The sequence below is a fragment of the Equus caballus genome, chromosome 29 (genome assembly GCF_041296265.1).
Source record: "Equus caballus isolate H_3958 breed thoroughbred chromosome 29, TB-T2T, whole genome shotgun sequence".
In the NCBI taxonomy this organism is placed as follows: domain Eukaryota; kingdom Metazoa; phylum Chordata; class Mammalia; order Perissodactyla; family Equidae; genus Equus; species Equus caballus.
Window position 1 is genome coordinate 31,437,325 of NC_091712.1, and position 25,925 is coordinate 31,463,249.

At 41.0% G+C, this 25,925-nt stretch overlaps 2 protein-coding genes across 10 annotated transcripts in view; one reads left to right on the forward strand and one right to left on the reverse strand.

The window, feature by feature from the left end:
- On the reverse strand, positions 1-9,142 carry MEIG1 (meiosis/spermiogenesis associated 1). 3 transcript variants are annotated; one of them, XM_023632002.2, is made up of 3 exons: positions 8,994-9,142; positions 3,650-3,816; positions 1-328 (listed from the first exon to the last, which is right to left on the reverse strand). In XM_023632002.2, the coding sequence occupies exons 1-3, from the start codon at positions 9,004-9,006 to the stop codon at positions 200-202; spliced, it is 309 nt and encodes a 102-aa protein (XP_023487770.1). In that variant the 5' UTR covers positions 9,007-9,142; the 3' UTR covers positions 1-199. The 3 variants fall into 3 exon arrangements, with proteins under 3 accessions (XP_023487770.1, XP_070111193.1, XP_023487771.1); XM_070255092.1 differs by lacking the exon at positions 8,994-9,142 and adding an exon at positions 8,152-8,372; XM_023632003.2 differs by lacking the exon at positions 8,994-9,142 and adding an exon at positions 7,781-8,337.
- Positions 9,143-10,860: 1,718 nt separating this feature from the next.
- Positions 10,861-25,925, forward strand: part of DCLRE1C (DNA cross-link repair 1C) — a 35,732-nt gene continuing 20,667 nt past the window's right edge. The window contains exons 1-8 of one of the 7 annotated variants that reach the window (XM_001498475.7): positions 10,861-11,072; positions 15,058-15,109; positions 17,338-17,422; positions 21,088-21,147; positions 23,039-23,094; positions 23,896-23,997; positions 24,371-24,443; positions 24,626-24,766. In XM_001498475.7, the coding sequence (XP_001498525.4) occupies positions 10,964-11,072; positions 15,058-15,109; positions 17,338-17,422; positions 21,088-21,147; positions 23,039-23,094; positions 23,896-23,997; positions 24,371-24,443; positions 24,626-24,766 (678 nt within the window). In that variant the 5' untranslated portion in view covers positions 10,861-10,963. Of the gene's footprint in view, positions 11,073-15,057; positions 15,110-16,190; positions 16,279-17,040; positions 17,076-17,281; positions 17,423-21,087; positions 21,148-23,038; positions 23,095-23,895; positions 23,998-24,370; positions 24,444-24,625; positions 24,767-25,925 lie in introns of those variants that run through there. The other 6 variants (XM_023631998.2, XM_070255083.1, XM_005606909.4 and 3 more) reach the window with 6 other exon arrangements.

Consider the following 25,925-nt stretch of genomic DNA (forward strand, 5'->3'; position numbering starts at 1 on the left):
TAAGATGGATACCACTTTAATGCTTCTGCAGTTATATTTTAGAATAGAACAGGATTAAGTTTGATGGCTTTTGTGTTTCCAAACATTCAACTGAAGTTTTGCATTTTGAATTATTTTGTAGAATGACAAACATTTACATAATGTAGGATGAAACAATGAATTCTTAAAAGATGACATCAAATAATACAAAGAAGAAAGGCTAGTAAGCATAAATTTTCACTTTGTGGACTTCCTTGTCGTCACATTCCCTCTGTTTGTCGTAGTAATAGAAAGTATTGTCCCTTCTCTGAAGTTTCTTCACATATCCTGTCTCTGGCCACCGATCTATCTGCACATATCAAAAAGCAGAATACAAACTTTGAAATGCCAGTTTTATACAATATTTTACTATCAAATAGTTAAAAGTACAACTCATGTCAAAAAATCCAATGTAAGGGCCTGGCCCCATGGCCAAGTGGTTAAACTTCCATGCACTCCGCTTTGGTGGCCTGGGTTCATGGGTTTGGATCCCGGGGGTGGACCTACTCCACTCACTGGCTATGCTGTGGAGGTGCCCCACATACAGAGTAGGGGAAGATTGGCATGGATATTAGCTCAGTGCTGGTCTTCCTCAAGCAAAAAAAAAAAGAGGAAGATTGGTAATGGATGTTAGCTCAGGGCGAATCTTCCTCAGGAGAAAAAAATTAAATTTAAAAATACTGGAGCTCTTAGACACACAAACACACACACACACGAGACACATCAGAAGTTACAACCTTATACTGCAGAATAACTAATTCAGTGCTTCTCTCTAGACCCCAATTTCTAGATTGAAATTTCTACTCAGTAGCCCAGTTAAAACATTCAAAATTATCTAAACTTTATTTTTCTTATGTTTACAAATGATCTCAAACATTATTGCTTCCTAATTTCTAAAAGTAATTCCCCAGGAGGAAATTAGGGCTACGCCCTGGCCCCATTCTGAAAGCCCCTCCTGCTGATTATTGACGCTATAGCAGTGACTAAAGGAAGCATCTAGACTGGAGAAAGCTAAAGGTACATGTGTATCTCCTCATGTCCATAGTTCAAGTTTACCTTGAAACTCAATTTTAATAGACATTTGAGGTCATGAATATAGTCCTCAGCAATCTTTTCTCACCTTCTCTCTACCAGTCTTTCTTGAATGTCATATTAATTTGCTTACTTTATGGTTTGGCTCGATCTAGTTTGGACATTTTTCTCCCCTTCCTTGCTGAATTCATGTTATGCCTTCTTGGTCAAGTCAATGCACTTCTCTTGTTGTTAGATAAGTTCCTTCTGGATTGTCTGAGATGTACCCTATCATCGTCAAAAACCCATTATTCAGGTTTCACGGTCTAGAAAATCAAATCCTGTTCTTCAACACCATCTATACAAGCGGCGCTGGGCTTCTCACACTTCCCACTTATAAATCACAGCTCTCAACTGGAATAGGAAAACCCCGTGAAGACAAAGGAACGCACATCCTTTATTTTCTAACAACTCATTTTCATTTTCTTCTCTTGTCTCATTTATTTAGGAATTAGCAAAAAGAGATAGCAGAGTATCTGATAAGCCTTGCCAGGCTTTCCTGCACACACATTATAGAAATGAGTAATGCTTCCTATCGCTTCAGTCGAGCCAACCTTTTGTTGCTTCCATTGCCCTCTGCAGAGAAAGGAAGGTGTCCTCAAGATGCCGTTACAGCGCTCTTCCTTTGGGAGCCAGCAGCAGGTTCTCTTTCATTTACTAGGGCCCCGAAAACCATCTCTTTCAGTGGAGAAACAGTACAACTGCTGCTGCTTCAGAACACCCACAGCCCCTTTATATGGGATGAGCCTCCAAACAGCTATATTGGTTCTGTGTTCCTCAATCTCTAGGCATTTTCCTTTGATACCTCTTTGCTATTTCATAATTTTTTCTTCTTGGCTTTTTAGTCCATCGCTCCCATTCAATCTAGGAAACTTCATTCCTTAGTGTATGGTGGAGTGGAATGATAATGGTCCTCATATCCAGTTCTCAGTAGGGAGGGAGATAGGCAAGCCCTAATAGCGCTCATGAGGGTGAGTGCCGCTCAAGCCATGCAGACCACCGGATGCTGGTAGAGACATGCCCATCAAGCAAGCTTTCAGTTACCACCCTATCCATCCTTTAAGGCCCACTGCAAATGCCTCTGGGAGCATAAAGGCTTTTTGGAGAATTGTCCTCATACGGAAGCGATTTTTGTCTTCCTCTAAGTTCCTGTACTTTTTTTTTAAGGCACATATCTGTGGACTTGTATAAGATTTATTTTTCTTGTCATTATAAATCTTCTATTCCAAGAACATAAGCATAATAAAAGCTATCATTCATTAAACACTGTTCATTGACTCAATAAATTATTATTGAGCACTATGACAATGTCAGGCACTTCACACACACGATTTCATTTCATTCCTGTGACCATTTTCTACAGCAGGCACTGTCATTGCCATTTTACAGCTGAGCTCAGTGAAGTTCAGATCCTTGTTCAGGATTACCCAGCTAATGAGAGGGAAAGCCAGGACGCAAATCCTGGACAGACTAATTCCAAATCCTGTACTCTTCCCACGGGTCCTCTCAATTTCTTGAGGTCAGGCACTCACTTACTGAGATTTTTATCCCCTAACGTGCTTGGCCCAGAAATTTGCACATGGTAAATACCCCAAAATTTATACTGAATGCAAAACCTTTCCATAATTGCCAAGTCATACAGTGAACACTCATACGTTTGATCTTCCCTATGCCACACACACACACATACACCTCTCAGTTGTTTATTGGGACTTCCTCTTTAAGGATGTTGTGTTCTCTTAAATCTGATTTCATCTCAGTCACAACAGTGTTGAACATGGGGGTGTAGATGCAACATAGAGATGCCTATATAATCACATTGCCTATATGATCCCAGATCTTATGCATCTTTTAGGGGCATCTCAATCGTAATGCAAGGTATGAAGCTTATTTTTGAACAGCACTAAAACTGCTAATGGTTGTGTTTTATCTGTTTAAAAGCCATAGATGATACAGCAATGAAGACTACCTTTTGGTAATGGGGACAGAGTGAAATGTTAGTAGATGTCAGAAGATGAATATATGAAAATCACAGTCATCAAATCTTCATTTGATCAGTATTTTTAACTTCATTCTTCACCAACCATAATAATATCTGTTAAATTAATGTCCATTAAGTTCAAGTGTTTATTACATTTTAGCTCTGTATTGCCTCCATGCTGTGGTGGCGGCTCACACAGAAGAACTTAGAAGTGTCTACAACTAGACTATGCAACTATATATTGGAGTATAGGGATGGGGAAAAAAAAGGAAGATTGGCAACAGATATTAGCTCAGGGTGAATCTTTCATGGCAGAAAAAAAAAAAAAAAGATTCATTTAACACAGCCCAGTTGCTCAACAAAAGCTGGATAGTTCTTAATGTTTCCATGCTGAGCCACCATCTCTTCCCCTAGTCTGCCTGAAAATCACTCTTGTGGGCCTCAGTCTCCTATCAATAAAATGAGAAAGCTGGAGTAGAATTCCCTTCACTTATTCTCTGGTCCTTTTTTTTTTTTTTTTAAATACTTTTCACCATCTAACTCATTTTGAGTTCAGCTTTGTAGAGGCATAAATCTTACCATAGAAACTTGTTTCACTTGTTTATATTCAATTTCATCCCGATATCCTGCTTGTTGAAATCTGTACAGATTTTCTATCTCTTCTGACCATTTTTTGGCACGACTTATTGATTTTGGTTTCACATCAGAACTAGCCATGGCTACAGAAGTCTTTTTACCAGTTATTTCTGAAAGATGTTAAAATAACATTAATCGATAACATGACAGTGGTAATTTTGTAAGTCCTTTTAAGAATAAACAATACCAACATTTTTAAAAATTAGAGAGTCGAGGATCCCATTAAATACATTAAATTTTAAGCATTCAATTCCAAGATTGGGAAGGATTCATGCTCTATTTTTGGAGATAAAATAAATCCTGAAAGATACATAGAGAACTGCTTACTTCTTCATCAAGTAAAATTGCATTCAGACTTATGGAGTCATGTCCTAAATACTGTATACTAAATCTGGCATTCCCAGCAATAGTTTACACCTCTCTGAAATCACACTCTTACTTTTAACTGCTCAATAGATTGCCAAAATGTCCCAACACCATGCCATTTGAGTATATTCAAAACTGCATCTCCCCGCCCATCAAGGGACGAATGGATAAAGAAGATGTGGTATATATACACAATGGAATACTACTCAGCCATGAGAAATGATGAAATCTGGCCATTTGTGACAACATGGATGGACCTTGAGGATATTATGCAAAGTGAAATAAGTCAGAGGGAGAAAGTCAAATACCAGATGATCTCACTTATAAATAGAAGATAAAAACAACAACACACAATCACATAGAGGCAGACATTAGATGGGTGGTTACCAGAGGGGGAAGGGGAGGGAGTAGGCAAAAGGAGTCTTTGGGTGGTGAACATGATGTAATCCACACAGGAATTGAAATATGATGATCTACACGTGAAATTTATATAATGTTATAAACCAATGTTATCACAATGAAAAAAAAAAAAACTGTATTCCCCCCCCCCCCAAAAAAAAGGGATGTAAGATCAGTCTTCTCAATCTCTTCCCCTTCTTCTTCCTGGGAAACAACAGTTTCTTCTTTTTCCTTTTCTTGACCGCTTGGAGACATCCCAGTCACTGCAGTCCATTTACTCAGATCTCTGTGGCCCTGCTCTTGTGACAGCCCAATGTGGGAAGACAGACTAACACAGAGTCCATGAAAGCTGTTTGGCTGTCATGATACTAAGATCACTGATTTTAAAACAATGTAGAAGGTCACCAATAGTCTTTGAAATGCAAATATTCAACTCTAGTTTATGTAATTGTCTATTCACCAAACTTCTATAGCCATTTTATTAAAGACATAATCTTGTACTTGTTTTCTCAGCTGCAGCTTATTTTATTACCAAAATCTATCAGTCACTCAACTGAAATAAACTGCCTAGGATTTTCACCAGGATTCCTTGAAATCATTCTTCCATTAAAATATATTTCTATTGGCTGAAATACATTAAAGTCAGACCTTATAAAGCAGATCCTGTAAATGAATTCATATTTTTTGAATTTTTTCAATTACAATGACAAATACTCATTATGTTGAAAAGACAACAAATACATTAAAGCACACAAAAAAAGGCAAAATAATCACATCAATTAGAAATATCCCTCCTTAACATCAGGTGAATATCATCTCAGATATTTGATGTTAGAAGGATAAACTTAAAAAGTTTTATAAAAAGGAGTCTTACAATAAATGCTTTTACAAGTAATAGCTTTAGCTTTACTTGGATTTAACAGGTAGAAAAACAGGAAATAAAATTGACAGAATTGCTGAATTTCAGATAAATTTTCTTCAATATGAAAGCTGTAGCCTAAAAGTTCCCTCAATGGTTCATAAAAGAAGATAATGAATGGGGCCAGCCAGTGGCTTAACAGTTAAGTTTGTACACGCCGCTTCGGCAGCCTGGGGTCCATGGGTCTGGATCCAGGTTCAGACCTACACACCACTCATCAAGCCATGCTGTGGTGGTGTCCTACATACAAAATAGAGGAAGACTGGCACAGATGTTAGCTCAGGGATAATCTTCCTCAAGCAAAAAGAGGAAGATTGGCAACAGATGTTAGCTCAGGGCCAATCTTCCTCACCAAAAAAAAAAAAAAAAAAAAGATGATGAAGACTGTTACGAGGCTAAAAGTCATTTGTTTGAACTCCATGTATAAACCACACACGAGAACTGATGGACTCTTTTCTATGAAAAATAAAGTAATTGGTCTTATGCTTCCTCCTACCTCCTCTAGATTTTTGTTACATTACTTATTTAACATTCTAAAGGTTAGACATTTACATTCTATTCTGAAACCATAATTCTCAGTGGTTTGGACTTAGCTCCAGATTTAATTGAATTAAAATGAAGTTATTTGAGGCATACAGTTCACTCTGATGAAAGGAGCAACTACCCAAGGGGATATATCATTAGTATTTGCATTTTTTCCAACGTTCATACCAACGTGTATATTGACTAAACCAAAGAAAATTAAAGTATTGTTAATATTTGACTTTTTAAAAACTTGATCCTTATTTATTAATTTAGGTTTAGGCTCATGTTGTATTATAAGGCAATACACTGTGATGTTATTGCATGTGCTGTAGGTATTGTTATTGTATGAATTTGTTATTGTATTGTAAAATTTGGAATACCTGACAAAACAATAAGTAAGCCACATTTCAGTGAAATCGTTCAGTTCCATTCATTTTCATGGGAAGTCCGTTCCCATACAATATACTAGAATTGACCAAAAAGTGAGTTGGACATATGTGGTACAGCCTGATAATTCATTAACATATATAATTATATATAATATATATATTCCATAGAAAAAATGACACTAAGAAACATGAAAGGAAAAAAGTGCAAATTCACTATATTAAAAATACTTCCAAATTAGTCATGTTTTTATGAATTTAGTAAATTGATGAATTTCATGAATTTGGTGGCTGTATTACTTATGTTGCTTTTATAGATGAAGCACATTTAAAGTACATCTAAAAGTAGTGCTACAATTCTAATTTTTGTTTTACCCAAGCCTTCTGCTTTAGGCTTGGCTTTTTGATACATAATAAAATACTTTTATTTATTCATCTTCATTCAAAAAGTATTTTCCTGAATGTCATGCATGTAATCTTTTGTCACTTTCAAACAAAAACAATCTTGTCCACTATACATATGAAAATAATATAATTAATAGAAGAGCAGAAAATATGCTACATTCAGTTGAATTACTGGGGAAACCGCCATTTTCTTGGAAGAAATACACATCTTCTGGACGTATCAGGCATTTCAAAACTTTGTTTTCTCAAAACAGAAAAAGGGAACATGCATGCATTTTCACTGAAATAGGAACCCCAGTGGCTGCTCTAACTATGCCATACAGTGGCAGTGCAAATTTCTTTTTTCTTTTTGTCTCTTAACTAACTTTCTACTTATCAAAAACAGAATGAAACTAAAATTAGGAAAGATCAAATTTCATTGGCTCTGGGAAATTGAGTGGCAATATTAATTCTGCTAATAACATTCAGCACTTTGAAATTCAGTGGTTTCTTTACTGATAGTTATGGCAAAAATAGTTCACATAAAATACATTCGATCTCTATAATACTAAGCTGTTTCTGCAGAAACAGGAAATGGCAATGCCTGACTTTCTCACTGTGCAAAAATCGAATTTTATTAAACAGTATTAGGGTTTCTATGGGTATTTAAAAACCCACCAATATCAAATCCTTAACAATCTAAAGTTCTAATCTCATGGTAGCAGCCTTTGAGGTAGCCAGCTATCTCAAACTCCCTTCTATGCAGACTCTTTTCAGCTCCTTTTCGCTCTGAAAAGTGCTTTTCACTTTTAGACGTCTTAAAACCCCGACAGCTTTAGTATCCTTAATCTTCCATTCCTTTCCCCATTTTTTCTGTTCCTAGACACAGCAGGCTATGGCAGAGAAGCCCTTTAAGCATGTAACCTTGCTAAAGTCAATTAACATCCCGGGGCCTCAGTTTCCTGAACTGCAAAAACGTCTCATTAGGACGGTCGCTAGAGTCCTCACACTTCCCAAAGTTCTTGGGTGTTCAGTAGAAAAACAAAATTGGCTCCCAAAATACACCCTTGTGATGCATGGTCCAGGTGTGCGAACCTGCATCTGTGCAGCACAGACCACTCCTTTGGGGCGCCCACGGCTGACTGACGTGCCTACTCCGGCCCCTCAAACGTTTTTTCTGCCAGAAATCACCACTCGTGTCTGTGAGGTAAAATCTGCCTAGAGAAGGCCGAGATGGAGAAAGTATTCCAAAAACTGGGCATCAAGAGCCCGTCTGCGCGAGAACTCTGAAAGGAGACCCCAGAATCGCAGCCTCTAAAGTCGAAGGGGGCGCGGGGCGGCCCAGAAACTACTGGAGAATCAGACTCCGAAACTGAAGAGGGACCAAGAAAAGACCCTGCCTGGAAAGGATGGAGGAAACAGCACAGAAGCAGGCAGGACGACTCGCCGAGACGGCGAGCGAGCACCTGAGCGGAAGGGGCGGGGCCAGGACTTCCGGGGCGGGGCCGGGCGGGCGCTTCAGCGGCTCGGCTGCTCGTCCCGAGTCCGTCTTCCTGCGGTCCTCCTCGCTCAGCTGACCCGGAGAGGCCGGGGCGCCCCGCCCGGGAGCTGGCAGGAGAGCGCGGCGGTTCTCTGTTCTCCACTCGGGATCCGTCGGCTGGGCAGCGACAGGCCAACCGTCGCGGCTTCCGCGACCCTCGCGTCTCCTAGCAACGCGTGGCGGCGCCCCGCTCACTCAGGCCCCGCCCCCTGCGAATGGGCTTTTCTGCGCACGCGCCAGGGTTGGGCAGGCTGTGGCGAGTACAGTATGGCGAGTCCAAGTTGATCCCTGGTTGGGAGGGATCCTTGAAAGGCTCATCCCTAAGCAGAGGTGGAGAGCGAAGTGCTTTATTTGCTGCTGCTTCAGTCGTAGACGGAATTCCCTAAAAAGGCAGATCAGAGAAGCGAGACCATTGGCGATTCTGGTCCCAGATAGTAACTACCTAACTGTCCCACGCTCCTCCTCATTTTATTGGGATTAAAGGAACCAATCCATAGGGTTGAGCATAGTGCCCGGACAGTTAGTAAATTTACAGTAAACGACTTCTACAGCTTAATTTTTTGTAACATTACTTCATTATTATATATAAAATATTGACGTGACAACTCTCAAATTCATTTCCTCAGTCCAGATCTCTCTCTCAACACTACCCAACATCCACTTGGTTGTCCCAAACGATTCCTTCCAAACGCCTTCACTGCCCTAACCTGCGCCTTCACAGCCTATCCCTTTCAGTTGATGGCCCCTAGAGTCCATTCTTTCTCTTACCTTCCAGATCCATCCATCAGCAAAACCTGTTGACTTTACTGCTTCCGCTCAAGTCCAGGCCACCATCATTTCCCCCCTCTGGGTATTGCAATAGCCCCCAACAGGTCGCTCATCTCCCATAGTCTGTTCTCAACACAACGATCAGTGACATCCGTTTATAACAGTCAGATTGTCCCTCCTCTGCTTAGAATCCTGCAACGGCTCTGCATCTTAGAGAGTAAAAACCAGTGTCTTTACAAGGCCAACAAAGCCCTACAAGATATGCCACAACCCCTCCTTCCTTGCCCTGTAGCCCCAGATCCCACTTCTGCAGCCACACTGGCCTCCTGGCCGTTTCTTGACTAGCTCCCACATTGAGACCTTATTTGTAGCTGCTCCCTCTGCCGGGAATGGTCTTCCTCCAGTTTTCCCTTTGGCTAACTTCCTCATCTTCACTTCTTTGTTAATATCTCAGCTCACTCATCCCTATCCCTCTGTGTTGCTCTTCCATCGTGGAGTCTATCCGCCTAACTGAGTTCTAGTGTTTCTTTTTCCAATAGCACATATTGCCTTCCAATGTACTATTTAAATAGCTTATTTCTTAATTTTGCTTGTCTTCTGCAGGAATGTAATTCCCATGAAGATAGATCTTAACTAAATTCCTAGAAAAGTGCCTACTATTCAACAGCAGGTTGCACCAACAGTGTTAACAGAATAGCAGTATATATCAAATAAATGTGGTTTGCCACCATCACAGCCAATGCCAGTATGATGCTGTGGAAGTAGTATAGCACAGTGGCTAGGAGCATGGCGTCTAAGGCATGACCTTGGATTTGAATCTGGGTTCTATTACTTCCTAGCAACATGATCTTGTACACATTACTTAATCACAGTTTCCTTAATTGTAAAATGAAGACAAAAACTGTACCTATCCGATAGAGTTGTTGTGCGGATGAAATGATAAAAATGAGCCACTTAGCACAGTATCTGGAACTACGTAAATGATAGATAGTATTATTTCCACTAGAACGTGCACTCCATTACCACATGGGTTTTTCTTTGCCTTGCTCACTGCTGTATCTTTAGTGTCTAGAATGGTGTCTGGTACATAGCAGATGGTCAGGGACAGTTTGTTGAGTGAATAAGTGAATTCTCACCATCACATTTCCTGGAGTATTGTGGCAGCTTTCTACCCAGACTCCTTGCCCCAGACTGCTAGAGTGTTCTTTTTAAATTTGAACCCAGTGGTTCTGAGAGTTTAGGATCTATGTGAATGCCCTGGAGGGTGTGCTAAGACAGACTGCTGCGCCCCACATCCAGAACTTCTGATTCAGGAGCTCTGGCCTGGGGTAGAGAATTTTCGTTTCTAACAGGAGCCCAGATACTGTGGGTGATGCTTTTCCAGGGTCCCCACGTTGCGGAATACTGTTTGCAAAGAGTTCCTGGACCCAAATCCAACACGGGAGGAAGGAGAGCCATTCCGGGATTGTGAGCAGAGGAGTGACATAATCTGATGTCTTTTAAACCGATCACACTTAAAATTGTTAACCCTTAGTGGTAAGGACAGTACCTTGTTTTTATTTTAAAAACTTAAGAAAATGCCTGTTGTATATTTTACACTGCTTTTTGTTATGGGTTGAATTGTGTCCTCCCCAGCGCGACACAGTGTTGTGTCAGGGTTTCCTGCAGGAGCCACCCTCTTCGCGCTAGCTACACCCTTGATCCCACGCGGCTGCCTCAGCCCTGAGCACAACGGCGGCCCCACGCCAGCGCAGCTCGCAAGTTTAAACCCCTAGGTCGCGGGTGGCGGGAACTAACCAGATGCTCCTTAGCACCGCCCGCTGGCTGCAGGGCTCCTCTGATTGGACGCGGCTGCATCCGGGCGGCCAATGGTGCGGCGGCGGCTTGTTCCCGGAAGTGGCGGCTAGGTCAGGGCCACCCCGGCTTCCGAGGCTGGCTTGGGGTCCAGTCACCCGGGGTTGGCCGGCGCTATGAGTTCCTTCGAGGGACAGATGGCCGAGTATCCCACCATCTCCATCGATCGCTTCGACAGGGAGAACCTGAGGGCCCGTGCCTACTTCCTGTCGCACTGCCACAAGGGTGAGTGAGCTGCGCGCCGCCCTCCCCGGGGCCGGGGGCTGCGGGTCCTGGCCACGCGCGGTGGTCGCCCAGGGGACCTGAGCGAGGGTGCGGGCTTCGGAGGCCGGGGCAGAGACCAGCCACTGCGCCTTGTCCCGGCCTGGCTCTCCAGCCTCTCTGAGGCGTTACAGATTTCTTGATCTGTACGGGGACATAGCAACTGCCAGTTGCGCACCGACCCACGCGGATTTGATCAGGTGCAACTATTCCGTTCTTTTGGAAGCTCTTCCTATTGGAAGCGGCCAATAGTCAGAGGTTGACGAGGATTACTTAATCTTCTTCCACATCCTCGCTACCGTGTTGTAAAGAAATTTCAGAGGAAATTCTGCCGTGCTCCCAAACATTTATCTGCAATCGCGCGCGCACACACACACTCACTCACTCAAATCAAACATCCCATCTGTAAGCTCGACGAAGTGCAAGCCCTCCCTCCTTTTAGATGTTCTGTCCACTTGCAAAATGAAAGGTTCGTTTTAGTCTGGAGGCAGGATGTGGCTTACCTTATAACAGCCAGGTCAGGCAACCAGAATCCTAAAATTTCACAGCTGAACACGGTTAGGGATTAAGCCTGAAGTGTCCCCCCGAATGATAGGGTCTGCAGGCTTGATGCTCCCGGCTGAGGCTGGAGTGTCTCTCAAACGTTTCAGCCAGTCTCCAGTGCTGGAGTACCACTAATTTCACAGCCATTGTCCATTTTTAACATCTCTTATGCTAAGTCGTCACTAACTTTAGCAATGAAAACTTCAAATATCATTATGCTAATCAACACAGCCTAATTGGCATTGATCAGAGATGAAGCTCTCTAGTAGCTGCCTCTTGGAGTGCAGGCTTCCAGAAAAACTTGAGTACGATGTTCCCCACTACTCTTTTGGGGAGTGAATCAGAGTGTAACAAACATACCACATACCCATCACATGTTCTAATTTTAAAGTAAATTACAGATATCAAAACCCTGCCCTTCCTCCCAGGGCTGCTGTGAAGACCAGTGTTGCCTTGTGTTTGGAATCAATCGCTTTAACCTAGTGTAAGTTGTTGAAGTTTCTGCTTTTGGGAAATGCCTCTCCTTTCTTGCTCAAAGCTGCCAGTTCTCTCTCTAGTGAGGAGAATCTGGACCTTCCCTCTCTGTTTGTTAAATAGCCCAGGGAGCCTCTTGGAGGGTTTTCCTGCCTATTCTGGAGAATAACCTTTTTGTCTTTGTTTTGGTTTTCGTTATGAATCTGCTGCTGGAGGAGCATTCACCTGTTTTGACTTTCTGTGTTGAGTCTCACTCGAGTTTCCGAACTCAAAACGTGATAGCCACGGTTAAAGAGTGGCTGAAGGCTTGCCCTTCGTGTCTAGGAGTAGTGAGTGTGGAGGAAGGATTCATCTAAAGGAATTTGTGGAATCTTCATCATTAATTCATACATTAAGCAACAGATGACTTCCTACTACCAAGCAGATGATAATAACTTGTTTTCTAATCACATGTGGGTCCGTTTACTCAGCCTGGACATAAATTCATCAAGGGCGAGAACCGAACTTCTGCTTTCGGTGGTTTCTCACATTGCCATCTGGTGGTTTTTAGCCTTTCTGAGAAACAGACTCAGTGCTATGAACTGAATCGTGTCCTCCCATATCTTGAAATTCTAACCCCCAATGTGGCTGTATTTGGAGATAAGGCTTTTAGGAGGTAATAAAGGGTAAATGAGGTCATGAGGGTGGGTCCTAATTCGATAGGATTGGTGGCCTTATAAAAAGAGGAAGGGAGATCTCTCTCTCTCCACACACACACCTAGGAAAGGCCATGTGAGTGCATGGTAATAAGGTGGCTGTCTACAAGCCAGGAAGAAGGTCTTTCCGGAAACTGACCCTGGCACCTTGATCTTGAACTTTAGCCTGAATAACTGTGAGAAATAAACTTGTTGTTTAAGCCACTGAGTCTAAGGCATTTTGTTATACCTGAGCTGACTAAAACAGAATATCTGACATAATCCATGGTCTCTTTTGCTAGAAAAAGTTCACATAAACAAAGGCTTGTCAATTTTGTTTATCTTTTCAAAGAACCAGCTCTTAATTTCACCCATCTTCTCTATTGTCTTTTTAGTCTATATTTCAGTTATTTTTGCTTTAATCTTTGTTATTTCCTTCCTTCTACTAATCTAGGGCTTCATTAGTTCTTTTTCTAGTGCCTTGGGGTATAAAGTTAGGTTGTTGGAGACTTTTTGTTTCTCAAAGTAGGCATTTATTGCTATGACCTTCCATCTTAGAACTGCCTTTGTTGCATCCTACAAATTTTGGTATGTTATATTTCCATTTTTGTTTGTCTCAATGTATTTTTTTAATTTCTCTTTTGATTTCTTCTTTGACCCATTGGTTGTTCAGTAGATGTTGTTTAATCTCCACATATTTGTGAATTTTCCAGTTTTCTTTGTGTAATTAATTTCTAGTTTCATACCATTGTGGTTGGAAAAGATGCTTGATATGATTTCAGTCCTCTTAAATTTATTAAGACTTGTTTTGTGGCCTAGAGTACGGTCTATACTGGAAAATGTTCCCTGTGCACTTGAGAAGAATGTGTATTCTGTTGCTTTTGGATGGAATGTTCTGTATATGTCTGTTAAGCACATCCGGTCTAACATGTCATTTAAGGGCAATGTTTCCTTATTGATTTTTCTGCTTGTATGATCTTTCTATTGATGTAAGTAGGGTATTAAATCCCCCTACTATTATTGTATTACTGTCTGTTTCTCCCTTTACATCTGTTAATATTTGCTTTATATATTTAGGTGTTCCTCTGTTGGGTGCATAAATATTGACAAACGTTATATCCTTTTGTTGGTTTGATCCCTTTATCATTAGGTAATACTCATCTTTGTTTCTTATTACAGTCTTTGTTTTAAATTCTGTTTTCTCTGATATAAATATAGCTATTTCAGTTTTCTTCTGGTTTCCAAACTTAGAACTGGTTTGACTTAACCAAAGAATTTAGACCTGTTTGGTTATTTAAGTCTTTGCATGCTAAAGATTCAGAATATATTAGAATGCACTATGTATTTACTGTACTATTTTTTTTTTTTTGAAGAAAGTTAGCCATAAGCTAACTACTGCCAATCCTCCTCTTTTTGCTGAGGAAGACTGGCCCTGAGCTAACACCCATGCCCATCTTCCTCTACTTTATATGTGGGACGTCTACCACAGCATAGCTTTTGCCAAGCGGTGCCATGTCCACACCTGGGATCTGAACCAGTGAACCCCAGGCTGTCGAGAAGCGGAACGTGCGAACTTAACCGCTGTGCCACCAGGCCAGCCCCTTTAATGTACTATTTTGTTTAAATTTTACCTTTCCTTCATTGTTGTCTTTGTGTGTCTGTTTATTTGGAGGGCTGTAGAGCAAGTCTCTGTAGGTAGTAATAACCCATCTTTCAATCTAGGCATCACAGTAGGCTGAGAAGATAATGAAACTCTTCTTATTCTGGCCTAATCCCGAATGATTTCCGAGAGCATTCCATGGAAGTGAACTTGAATTTTCAGAGAGATTGTTTTAAGAATGGAATTGAATGGGTTGTAAGAGTATGGCCTGAAGGTGGTTAGAGGGAAATGAAAGATGAGAGTGAAGGAAGGTGCTGGAAGCAGTTCCAAATGAGACCCTGGTCACTCATTCTTCTGTGGCTTCTCAGAGTGACTTAGACTCTGTCCCAAGATGTAGGGGATCATTCGCCTTTACTTGGCTTCTGGTGGCTGAGAGATGCTCACCCTTTAGTGGTACCTGTCCTGTTTTCAGATGCACTCTTCACTTGCATTGGAGAGTCCATAGCACATATGAATCATTTCTCTTATCAAAGTGAACCTCGCATACATTTTCTCTTGAAAAAAGAGGCTTAAAAAGAACAAACAACTCAGTTTCCTTGGGCCAAGGAATCTTCTGAAAAAATAATGTGTTTATGATTTTTGATTGTTTTATTTTTAGATCACATGAAAGGATTAAGAGCCCCTACTTTGAAAAGACGGTTGGAGTGCAGGTAATTTGTTTTGCTGCTTATTTGTGTTTTCTTAAGTAAACATTTTAATTGAGCTATAATGTCTATGCAGAAAAGTACATACATCATAAGGGAACAATCTGATGACCTTTTACAAGTGAACACATCTGTGAAGCCTCTGCCCGGATCAAGAAATAGAAGAGTGCCAATATCCCAGAACAGAACCCTGACCCTCCCCCAAGGGTACCCTCCATTCTGACTTTTGTCATCATGGTTTAGCTCTGGCTGTTTTTGAACTTTATATAAATAGAGTCATACCAAATAGACTCTTCTATTTGTTTTATTTCACTTAACATTATATATGAATGGTTCATCCATGCAATTGGGTGCAGCAATAGCTTGTTTATTTTCATTTCTGTAAGTGTGTTTGTGAAAATGGTTGTTCCATTATAAAGAGTCATATAATGTTGTTTATCTTTTCTTGAAGCTGAACAATTGCATTCTTTTCCTGCAGCCATTGCCTAAATCCAAATTCCAAATTCTCAGGATATATATTTGGAAAGGACCTTATTGACTTTTTGACTTTTGAATTGATCTATGTCTGGCTTCTCTCCTAAGTGATATCAATAGTCTGTATTCCTTTTTTTTTTTTTAGTAGGATTAGCCCTGAGCTAACATCTGCTTCCAATCCTCTTTTTGCTGAGGAAGACTGGCCCTGAGCTAACATCCATGCCCATCTTCCTCTACTTGATATGTGGGACACCTGCCACAGCATGGCTTGCCAAGTGGTGCCATGTCCGCACCCGGGATCTGAACCGGCAAACCCCGGGCCGCTGAAGTGGAACGTGCGAACTTAACCGCTGTACCACTGGCCGGCCCCAATAGTCTGTATTCTTGATAATGATAGCTAATATTTATTAAGTATATACATGTATATGCCAGGCACTACATATTTATTAGTTCAACAGTTTCTTTGAGTGCCTATGATGAGTCAAACACCGTCCTGATGTTGAAGATAGAGTAGTGAGCAACACAGATGAAAACCCTCTCTTCTTGGAGCTGATGTTCTCTTTAGAGCCTCTTGATAATCTTTTGAATAGATACTATTATTATTTCTATTTTACAGATGAGGAAACTGAGGAACCAGAGAGGTTAAATTAGTTGCCCAAGGTCACGCAGCCAGTAAGTGGCAGGACCAGGATTTCAACCAGGTCTGTCTGATTTTAGAACCTGTGGATTAGTTATCTATATTGCTGCGTAACAAGTTACCCCAAAACTTAGTGACTTAAAACAACTAATCATGTGTTCTCTTTCTCAGTTTCTGTGGGTCAGGAATTCTGAGGGGGCACAATGGGGACGTCTGGTCTCTGCCCGAATGAATGTCATATGGGGGCTGACATTATCTGAAGGCTCACTCATTCAATGACTGACTCCTGAGTTGAGAAGACTCAAGTAGCTGGGGTTCCTTGGGCCTCTCCGTCTCTAAAAATGTCTCTTCAGCGTGGTGTTTTCAGGCTAGCTGGACTTTTTAAATGGAGACCCAGGGCTTAAAAAGTATACATCCTAAGAGAGAGTTAGCAGGTGGCCATATTGCCCAGAGACCTAGCCTTGAAAGGCCTGCAACGTTACTTCTATCACATTCTGCTGGTTAAGGTAACGAAGATCTGCCCGGGTCCAAGGGGAGGTTCAGACTCTTCCTGTCGATAAAGGAATCTCTGTGTCCATTCTGTAAGAAGAGTGTGTATAGATGGGATATATTTTAGTATGGCTATCTTTGGAAAATACGGGCAGCCATAGACTGTGTTCCTAACTGCTAAGCTATACTGTTGAATTTTTAAAGTTTATTATGAAGTTGATTTTTGCACACTAAAAACCAGAATAGATTTATATGAAATAAAACGTAGAAGTCTTCTGTCTCCCGCACCTCCTTTCATTCTCCAGAGGTAGCTTAATGTTTGGTCTTGTTTTTCCAGACATACCTGATCCTGTACCAACACGCATCTTTCATGTAAGAATGGTGAGGGATACCCTCCTTAGGAGGTCAGAGGACACAATGTTTTCTCTCACCTTTCCCATCATCCTTTACTCTCTCAATGGGACTGAGACAGTCATTGGGGTGGCATGTTGGGAACGACTGTAACCCTTTTTGTGCCAGCCCAGTTTCTGAATAGCTTGGGATAACTGATATGTGATGAAACGTATTTCCTGGCCCCCCAGATGGCATGTTGGATTGCACTGAAACCGCTTTGTTTTCTGTCTTTTCCTTTCAGCTTGAAGGTTTACTTATACTGTTCACCGGTTACTAAAGAGTTGTTGTTAACCAGCCCGAAGTACAGATTTTGGGAGAAACGGATTGTAAGTTTTATCTTTTGAATGACACTAATTCTGTTTTTCAAGTAGGAAATATTTTTTGAGGTGGATTGAACAAAGTATTAGAGTTAGTCAAAGCCTGGTTCCAAACACACTGTATTTATCCACATTAATTACAATGTTGATATTCAGTCTTTTGTAACTCAACCGTTTAGAAGAGGTTGACATCTTATTGTTGTTGACGTTGTTGTTGATTTTTCTTTCCGGTCCCTCAGCTGTTTGATCTAGCTTCTCAGTTTTGTGTTATCTCATTGAGTTTGTTGCTAAGTTGCATTTTAATACTTTAAAGTGTAAAAGATTCATTAGCATAATTGGTGAATCCTTTTACTTAGGTCATGGGATAGGTTAGGAAAAGTAAACATCTGGGTTATAACAAGAACGGGATAACCAGAATAAAGACAGGATGTATAACTTTGCTTTCCGGCAGAATAAAATGGATCTATGCAACAGAAGGTAGATTGTAAGGGGAGAAAAGCAAGCATGGTATGTAGAAAATGCAAAGATGGCAGAAAAAGTTCTAGGATAACAGTAATTACTATAAATACGAATGGAGTTAATTCAACTCTTGATCAAAAGACAAATTCGCAATTTAGGTTAAAAAAATAAGAAAGATCCACAAGTCGTAGTCCACAGGAAACAAGTAAAACAAAAGGATAAATGCAGGTTGAAATGGAAAGAAAAACAGGAGGAGATATACTGGACAATTAGAAGCTAAAAAGACCAGAGTGGCAATTTTTATATCCTACAAAATAGAATTGAAGGCAAAAAAAAATTCCCAAGTTTCAAAGAGGATGTTATTTATTGTTAAAAGGAACAATGGATCAAGAAGATACAAACAAATATGGAATTAACAAAATAGCCTCAAGCTGGATAAAGTAGTAAGTGATCACCCAGTGCTTGTTGAGGGAAAGAACCACAATCAAATTAGGGTTTGTTATATGGATTAAACCTTAGGTGATTGTGGGAGCTGGTGGAGAAGTCTGAACAGGTGTTATCGAGTCTGCTTGTTTGATGTTTGACTGCTAACAGCTTTCGACTCCCACCTCCTTCTTCCCGTTGCCCCACTTGTGGGCAAGCTGACACTCCTCCCTTGTCACCGACTGTGAAGTTCGAACCACACAAGCCCCAGGCCACTCCATAACCACAATAAAAACTAGGGCCACTCCCTCCTACTCTCTCTCAGGTTGTAAGAGTCACTTGCCCTCAGCCTGGTACTGCCCTCTCTCCCTAGAAAGTCCCGTGATGTGAGTAATGCCGTGTTTTCATACCCTCTTGATGCGTTCATGGCATCTTCAGTCTCGACCTCCACCTTATCAGTTGGAGTGGGGTCCATTTCTCTTCCGCAGAGGGCCACAACAGCAAGGCTGTAACCTGGGCCTTGGTATTAGGCCTGAAGTTGCCGTGGGTCAGCCTGGCCAGCAGTCGGAAAGGAAAGCTGAGAAAGAGATGGAGAAGAGCAGAGACAGGCTGAAATCTACAAGGACAAACTGGAACCCGTGTCTGTTTCTCAATCTTCCCAGCCTTGGTAATGCTGCCACCCGTTTTGCCACTGAGTCACACAGCCGGCCCAGGACTCCGAGAAGGTGAAGGAGGACGTGCAGCAGAAGATGCAGTTGCTGCAGTCCTGCCCCTGCCCCGTGTCGCTGAGTTAAGCCAGCAGATCAACAATGTACACGAGCCGTTAGAATTTCTGGTGCCCTTCGGAGCATTAAAAAGTGGCTCCTGGTTCACGTCTGCCTTCCAAATGTTACTCTGATGTTTCTTGTGGCCAACCCTAACCTGGAAGGATACATGGAGAGGACTTCCAGGATCGTCCCAGCTCAGCTCAGTTGTTGTAGTAAGAGCCCTTCTCACAATCTAAGGGGGAAAAAGGCAACTCAACAGCTGTAGCTGGAGAGCTTACCACACCACTCCCAGGAACTGGAAGATGAAGGAGGTAGGAAATAAGTGGAGATGAAGATTTGAATGACATAATTGATAAATGTGCGCTAAGAGAAATACAGAGCTTTAAACCCAACAGAGAAAACTAGATCTTAGGTTGAATGTGGAACATTTACAAAAATTGACTGTGTACTATGTCACAAAAGAAGTTTTAAGAAATTCTTGTGATCCGTTTTCTGACCTTAATGCAATGATGTTGGAAATCAGAAATAAAAGGAGAGCTAAAGTCATCCTTTGCATATGGGAACTGAATGCATACAAGAAACAACACTTAGGTTAAAGAGGAAGTTATCAAGAAAAACATACAGTACTTAGAACTGATGGGCAGTGAAAACATGACATGTCAAAATGTGTGGCATACAGCCGAAGTAGTACTTGAAGGGAAATTGATAGCATTAAATACACTTCTTAGAAAACGAAGACTAGAATTAAATGGAATAGATTTTCAACTCAATGAGAAGGAAAAGGAGATCTAAGCATATGTGAAAGAAGGAGACAATGAAGATAAAAGAACCAATTCGTGATATAAGGACTCACACCTGCCATGGAAAATGAAAGGGAGGCGTAACAAAACTAAAACAGGACTTTAGAGGAATAGAGAGACATTTCTGCCAAGATCAATTAAAAAAAAGGAGATGCACATAAAAATACAGAATGACAAAAAGGAAAATAACTGTTAATAACAGCAGTACATTTTGAAAAAAAATTAATATGGTAGTTCTGGAAAAGTAGGAAAATACCAAATTGAGCAAGAAAAGAGGAAAACTTGAATAAATCAGTAACCATCAAAGAAATTAAGACAATTTTCAAAGATCCCTTCTTCAATAAAGCCCCAGGCCCAGATGGTTTTATATGTGCATTTTGCCCGATATTCAAAGAACAAATAATCACTGTGCTGGATGAGCTCTTGTAGGATATAAGAAAAAGATAAGCTGCTCAACCCTCCTGGCAAAATAGATAATGATAGCACGCGGGGAAAAAAGGCCATTTCATATGTGAACACGTGTGAACATCTTAATGTAAGAGCTAACTGAATCTAACAGTATTAAAAAATAATGCATCATGAATACAATCTCTTTATTCCAAAGATGCAAGGATGGTTCCACACCTGAACTTCAGTCCCTGTAAGTTTTATGACATCAGTGGACTAAAAAGATGAAAAATTATTTTCCTTCTTTGGTCAGCTACTTATCGAATGGCTGTCTGTGCTAGCTGCTGTCCTAGTGAAGCGTGCGAGCCCACCGTGGAGCCCTCTGCCGCAGCTCGAATCTGTGAATTAAGCCAACATGTCACGGACTCATCCAGACTGTGTCCTGCAACAGAAAACCTAAACACGTGGAGCACAGGACTGCATGTTACACAAAGAGTCAAGTTCAAAGGGAGATGGGGAGGCGCAGGGAGGAAAACTGAGTTCATAGCAGTCGAGTTGCCGTGTCCAAGAATATACAAGGTTCTAAGGCCTTTAATTCATATTGCCACGTCAGCCTCAAGAAAGGTGTTATTTTAGCTTTATTGTGTTATTTTAGCTTTATCGTGTTTTCAAGCAGTTAAACAGTTTCTTATAGTGAAATTGGAAATTGTTACCCAGAAGTCTGAACCGTCTTCTCTTAGTCCGCTTTCTGTGTTTGAGCTGCGAAGGCATGTAAAGCCGTGACAGACTGAAAGTATATAATGCGATGTATACATGATCTCTTATTTTATTTTACTAGATATCAATTGAAATCGAAACTCCTACCCAGATACCTTTAGTCGATGAAGCATCAGGCGAGGTAACTAAATATTAACCAGCGTGTTTTTTAAATTATCATTTAGTGCTAAAATGATTGTTTGTCTCCTTGACTTTGAATGCTACTTAATCATAAATAAAAATTATAGTAATTGAGTGAGTTTGTAGGGGGAAAAAACCACTTGTGACCTGTTTATTTTCTATGTCTGAAGGATCGGGTATGACTTCTGTCAGAATTGCTCCTCTTTAATATCACGTGCCAATGATGCAACTCCAAATCTTGATATTATTACCACGCGATGTTGTTGTCACATTTATTAAGTTTATTATCATGTTCAGGGTATAAAACGGTGCTTGATAATTTTGCAGCAAATTTATGCATATGGTGATTCTTTTTCTGAATTATTTTTATTTTCAAGAAAAAGATAACTGTCCACATGGATCCAATTTATTTTTTGTCCTTAAATTTAGAAGCAGGTACTTTTGTGTTGTGAATGTATTGTTTTCATAGAAAGTGGGATTATGGACACACCCATTACTTATTTTTTTAACCTCAAATTGTACCTAGGGCTAGGAGGTATTTTCCTATTTTATGGCAAACCTAGTTAATATTTGTTCCATAGCCCGATCGTCACCTGCTTTGTTGACATGTTTAGCTCTGAAGGATGTCCTGTGTTGTGTAACTGATCAGACAGGTGACTTTTCCCATTTCCTCTTTGGGGAAGATCAGGCATTTGAAGTACCCTTCAACAAATTATTGTCCAAGGGGACGCTGCCGAGCCAGGTTAGGATGGGTTAAAAGGTGGGAAAAAAAGGATGACCTGCTCCTTCCTAAGTGCCATCCTGCACTCAGCTAACACTTTTTGGCATCTGCTCTAATTGCCTCGCTGCCTGGTCACCTATGTTGGTGAAAGGCATTCTCAAAATTGGGCAACAGGCAGCTGTCCTTGGGCACAATCTTGCTGTCCCCCTCTCATCTTTTATGTTTTAACGTGTGCACTGTGACTTTTGTGCTGTGTGCCCAGCTTCAGCCATTGGGAGACCCCCCCCCCCCCAATTTTAAGGGGCCTTTGAAGGAGTTCCCATTATTGAGTATTGAGCTGGTGTATCTGGAGGTCTGCCCCATAATTCCTCCAGGCTGTGCCCTCAGAGGACAGTCTGATGTGCAGTATGGTGACTTGAGCGCAGGCTACATAAGGCTTTTTTTTTTAAATAACAACTTTATTGAGATATAATTCACATACCATACAATTTACTCCATTTAAAGTATGCAATTCAATGGCTTTTAGTATATTCACAGAGTTGTGTGTCCATCACCACAATCAATTTTAGACCATTTTCATCACCCAAAAAGAAAGCCTGTACCCATTAAGCAGTCACTCTCTATTCCTCCCCCCACCAGCTCCTGGCAACCGCTGTTCTCGAAGTCTCTATGGATTTGCCTGTTCTGGACATTTCATATAAATAGAATTGTACAACATGTGGTCTTTTGTGACTGATTCTTTTCACTTAGCATAATGCTTTCAAGGTTTATCCACGTTGTAGCATCTATCAATATTTCATTTCTTTTTATGGCCAAATAATATTCCATTGTACGGATATACTGCATTGTGTTTATCCATTCATCAGTTGATAGGTATTTGGGCTGTTTCTTCTCTGGCTAGTGTGAGTAACACTGCCGTGAACATTCGTGTCTAAGTTTTTGTGTGGACGTAAGAGTGGAATTACTGGTCTTATTGTAACTCCATGTTTAACCGTTTGTTTTATGGGCAAGGATTCCAGTTGTTTCTGGGATTTGGAGCATGAGGAAATGAGGAGAAAAGGCATCCCACATTCTTGAGAAGTACTACATATGTTTTATTAAGGAGGGCTTGATTTAGCTGGGTCCTAATGATTATTTCTATTTTATTGTTTTTTCTTTATTTTCTTTTTAGAAGGAAGAGATTGTTGTCACTCTCTTACCAGCTGGTCATTGCCCAGGATCAGTTATGTAAGGGGGCTCATCTCTTTTGCCATTTTATTATATGTAGCTATGTATTATAATTGTAGAAATACATTTTTAGGGTCTAGAAAATAATACATATAGGGGGATTTGATTATTTTTTACTGCAGTTTCTTTAATCTTTGTTTCCACATTGAACTTGGGAGATTGAGGTGAAGGTCAATTTGAAAGGTGGCTTTTGGGGCCGGCCCAGTGGTGCAGCAGTTAAGTGCGCACGTTCCGCTTCTCGGCGGCCCAGGGTTCGCCGGTTCCGATCCTGGGTGCCGACACGGCACCGCTTGGCAAAAGCCATGCTGTGGTAGGTGTCCCACGTATAAAGTAGAGGAAGATGGGTATGGATGTTAGCTCTAGGCCAGTCTTCCTCAGCAAAAAGGAGGAGGATTGGCAGTAGTTAGCTCTGGGCTAATCTTCCTCAAAAAAAAAAAAAAAAGGTGGCTTTCTTAGAATGGAAGTCTTCCATAGCTATTCTCCATTGGCTTTGCATTTTTCTATGATGTGGATTTCTCTCTCCACGAGCAGGAGTAATCTCAGTGTATGGTGGAGAGCGCTAACATATTTCAGGGGACATCTCTTGCAAGTCAGTAGTATCTCCATTGTGTTATTTTTTCCTACCCCAGGGGAGAGGTGGCAGCTGAGTAGCTGGTGTGGTTTAGAGCTCCTGAAATTCCGTGAACTCTCTGTCAGAGTGGCTATGTTGGGCAGGAAACACTTGCTATGGATTTAGTATATATTTGCTTTGTTAGGTTTTGTATGAGACTTAGAAGTCACTGAGATCTATTTCCTTTTCAGGTTTTTATTTCAGGGCAATAATGGAACCGTCTTGTACACAGGAGACTTCAGATTGGCAAAAGGAGAAGCTGCCAGAATGGAGCTTCTGCACTCTGGGGGCAGGTACCCGGCTTTATATAATTCTCAAATTGAGAATGCATCATTTTAAAAGTTTTATTGCTCCCCTCAATACAAAGCTTTGTTTCCATTAGAAATCAAACTTGATTGTAATGTTTGTAACGGTAAAGCAAACTTTTCTTCTTGAAACGGGTGATGGTAACATTCTGGAGGCTGATTGCTCAAAATTCACTGAACTGTATGTGCAAAACCTGTGTATTTTATTGTATGGAAAGCATTTCCCAACAAAGTCAATGTAACAAAAAAAATTCCAAATGGAGTGGAACAGCCTGTGAAATAACGGTTTAAACGTTATGCATATTTTATTTCACATTCGATGATTAGCACTAATTGTTTTTTGTTTTGTTTTGTTTTTCAGAGTGAAGGACATCCAAAGTGTGTACTTAGATACGACTTTCTGCGATCCGAAATTTTATCAAATTCCTAGTCGGGTACGCCTCCCTGGAGAAAGGGGGTGATCATATGGGCATGGCCATATTTCTAGTCGGAAGTTTATAGGAGAACAGATCAGATCCTAATTGTCCCATTGGCATTAGTATCTGTGAATGTTGGGAATGGAAAGGACAAGTGATGTTCTTAAAAGTGTTAAATACCTTTTCAAAATCCCGCCCAGGAGGAGTGTCTGAGCGGAATAGTGGAGCTCGTCCGCAGCTGGATCACCCGGAGCCCGTACCATGTCGTGTGGCTGAACTGCAAAGCCGCTTACGGGTATGAGTATCTATTCACCAACCTTAGTGAAGAATTTGGAGTCCAGGTACGGTGACGGCTCTTTCCTTCCACCCTCCCAACTTCTCCTTTCCTCACCTTCCCCACCCCCCAAAACCGAAAGCAGTAACAGACGGAGGCCCCCTATCCAAACACGTGTGTAGCACAGGTTGGTGGCCCCTCTGAGGTCATGGCATCTTTGTTTATTCACTTCCTCGTGGGAGAAATGGACGGTGGCCCAAATGGCTTGAGGAGAGCCCTTGGGTGAAATGTCCCATAGAGGAAGGATTTTTTCAAAACTGTGGGTTGTGAAATGTATTTAGTGATTGTGACCAGCATTGAAAATAAATTTAAGCTAGAAAATATCTGAGCGTGTTGCTTGCAGTCAGAATGATTACGTTATATGAAAATTTCTGTTGGGACTCAAGCACACATGTATACATATGTGTATGTATATGGGTACTGACTTGCTGTGGAAAATTTATTTCTTACTGTGGGTCATGGTCAAAAGTGTGAGGCACTGAGCCTCCACAATGGGTCCATATCAGATCGTGCTGGGAGGGAGTTTTCACCTGCCCTTCCAGCTGGTTCAGTGCTGGCCCCTCAGGACCCTGAGCGGCACAGCCCAGAGTGCGCGTGAGTAGCTGACACGGAGCGTGTGGCTTCTGCTCCTTTCCCCTAAGAGAAGATGGATTTTTGGTAACAACTCTGAACAAAATGAAGTGCTGGAACTAATTTGACATTTAAGTTCGACTTCGTTTTGTATCTTTTCATATAGATCTCCCTGCTAACAAACTGGAGCCAAGAATTTAATTCTATACAATGTAGTTTAGTAAAATAAAAAATATCTAGTTTTTCAGCGTTAGGAATTTAGAAAATTTCTCCCACCCTCCCTCCTGAAGTCTTTACTTCCTAAGTCCTCCTTTCCTTAATTTCTTCCTGCCTTAAGTCCTTCTCTCCAAATTTATTGGTGTAAAGTTGCCGATTCTCCATTTTGAAAAGGATTCACTTTCATTCTGAGATTGTCTTTCCTACGTTTTTTGGTGTAAAATGGCCTTTTAAATTAAATCATAGTGCTAACAGGCTGTGTATGCACACGGACACACACTTTTCTATACTTTCCACTATTTTTTTTTTCTTCTCTTGGAAAAAGACAAAGGTAGCAACCACTTATCAGTCCCAAATTTGTCTTGTAAATTTTAATGGTG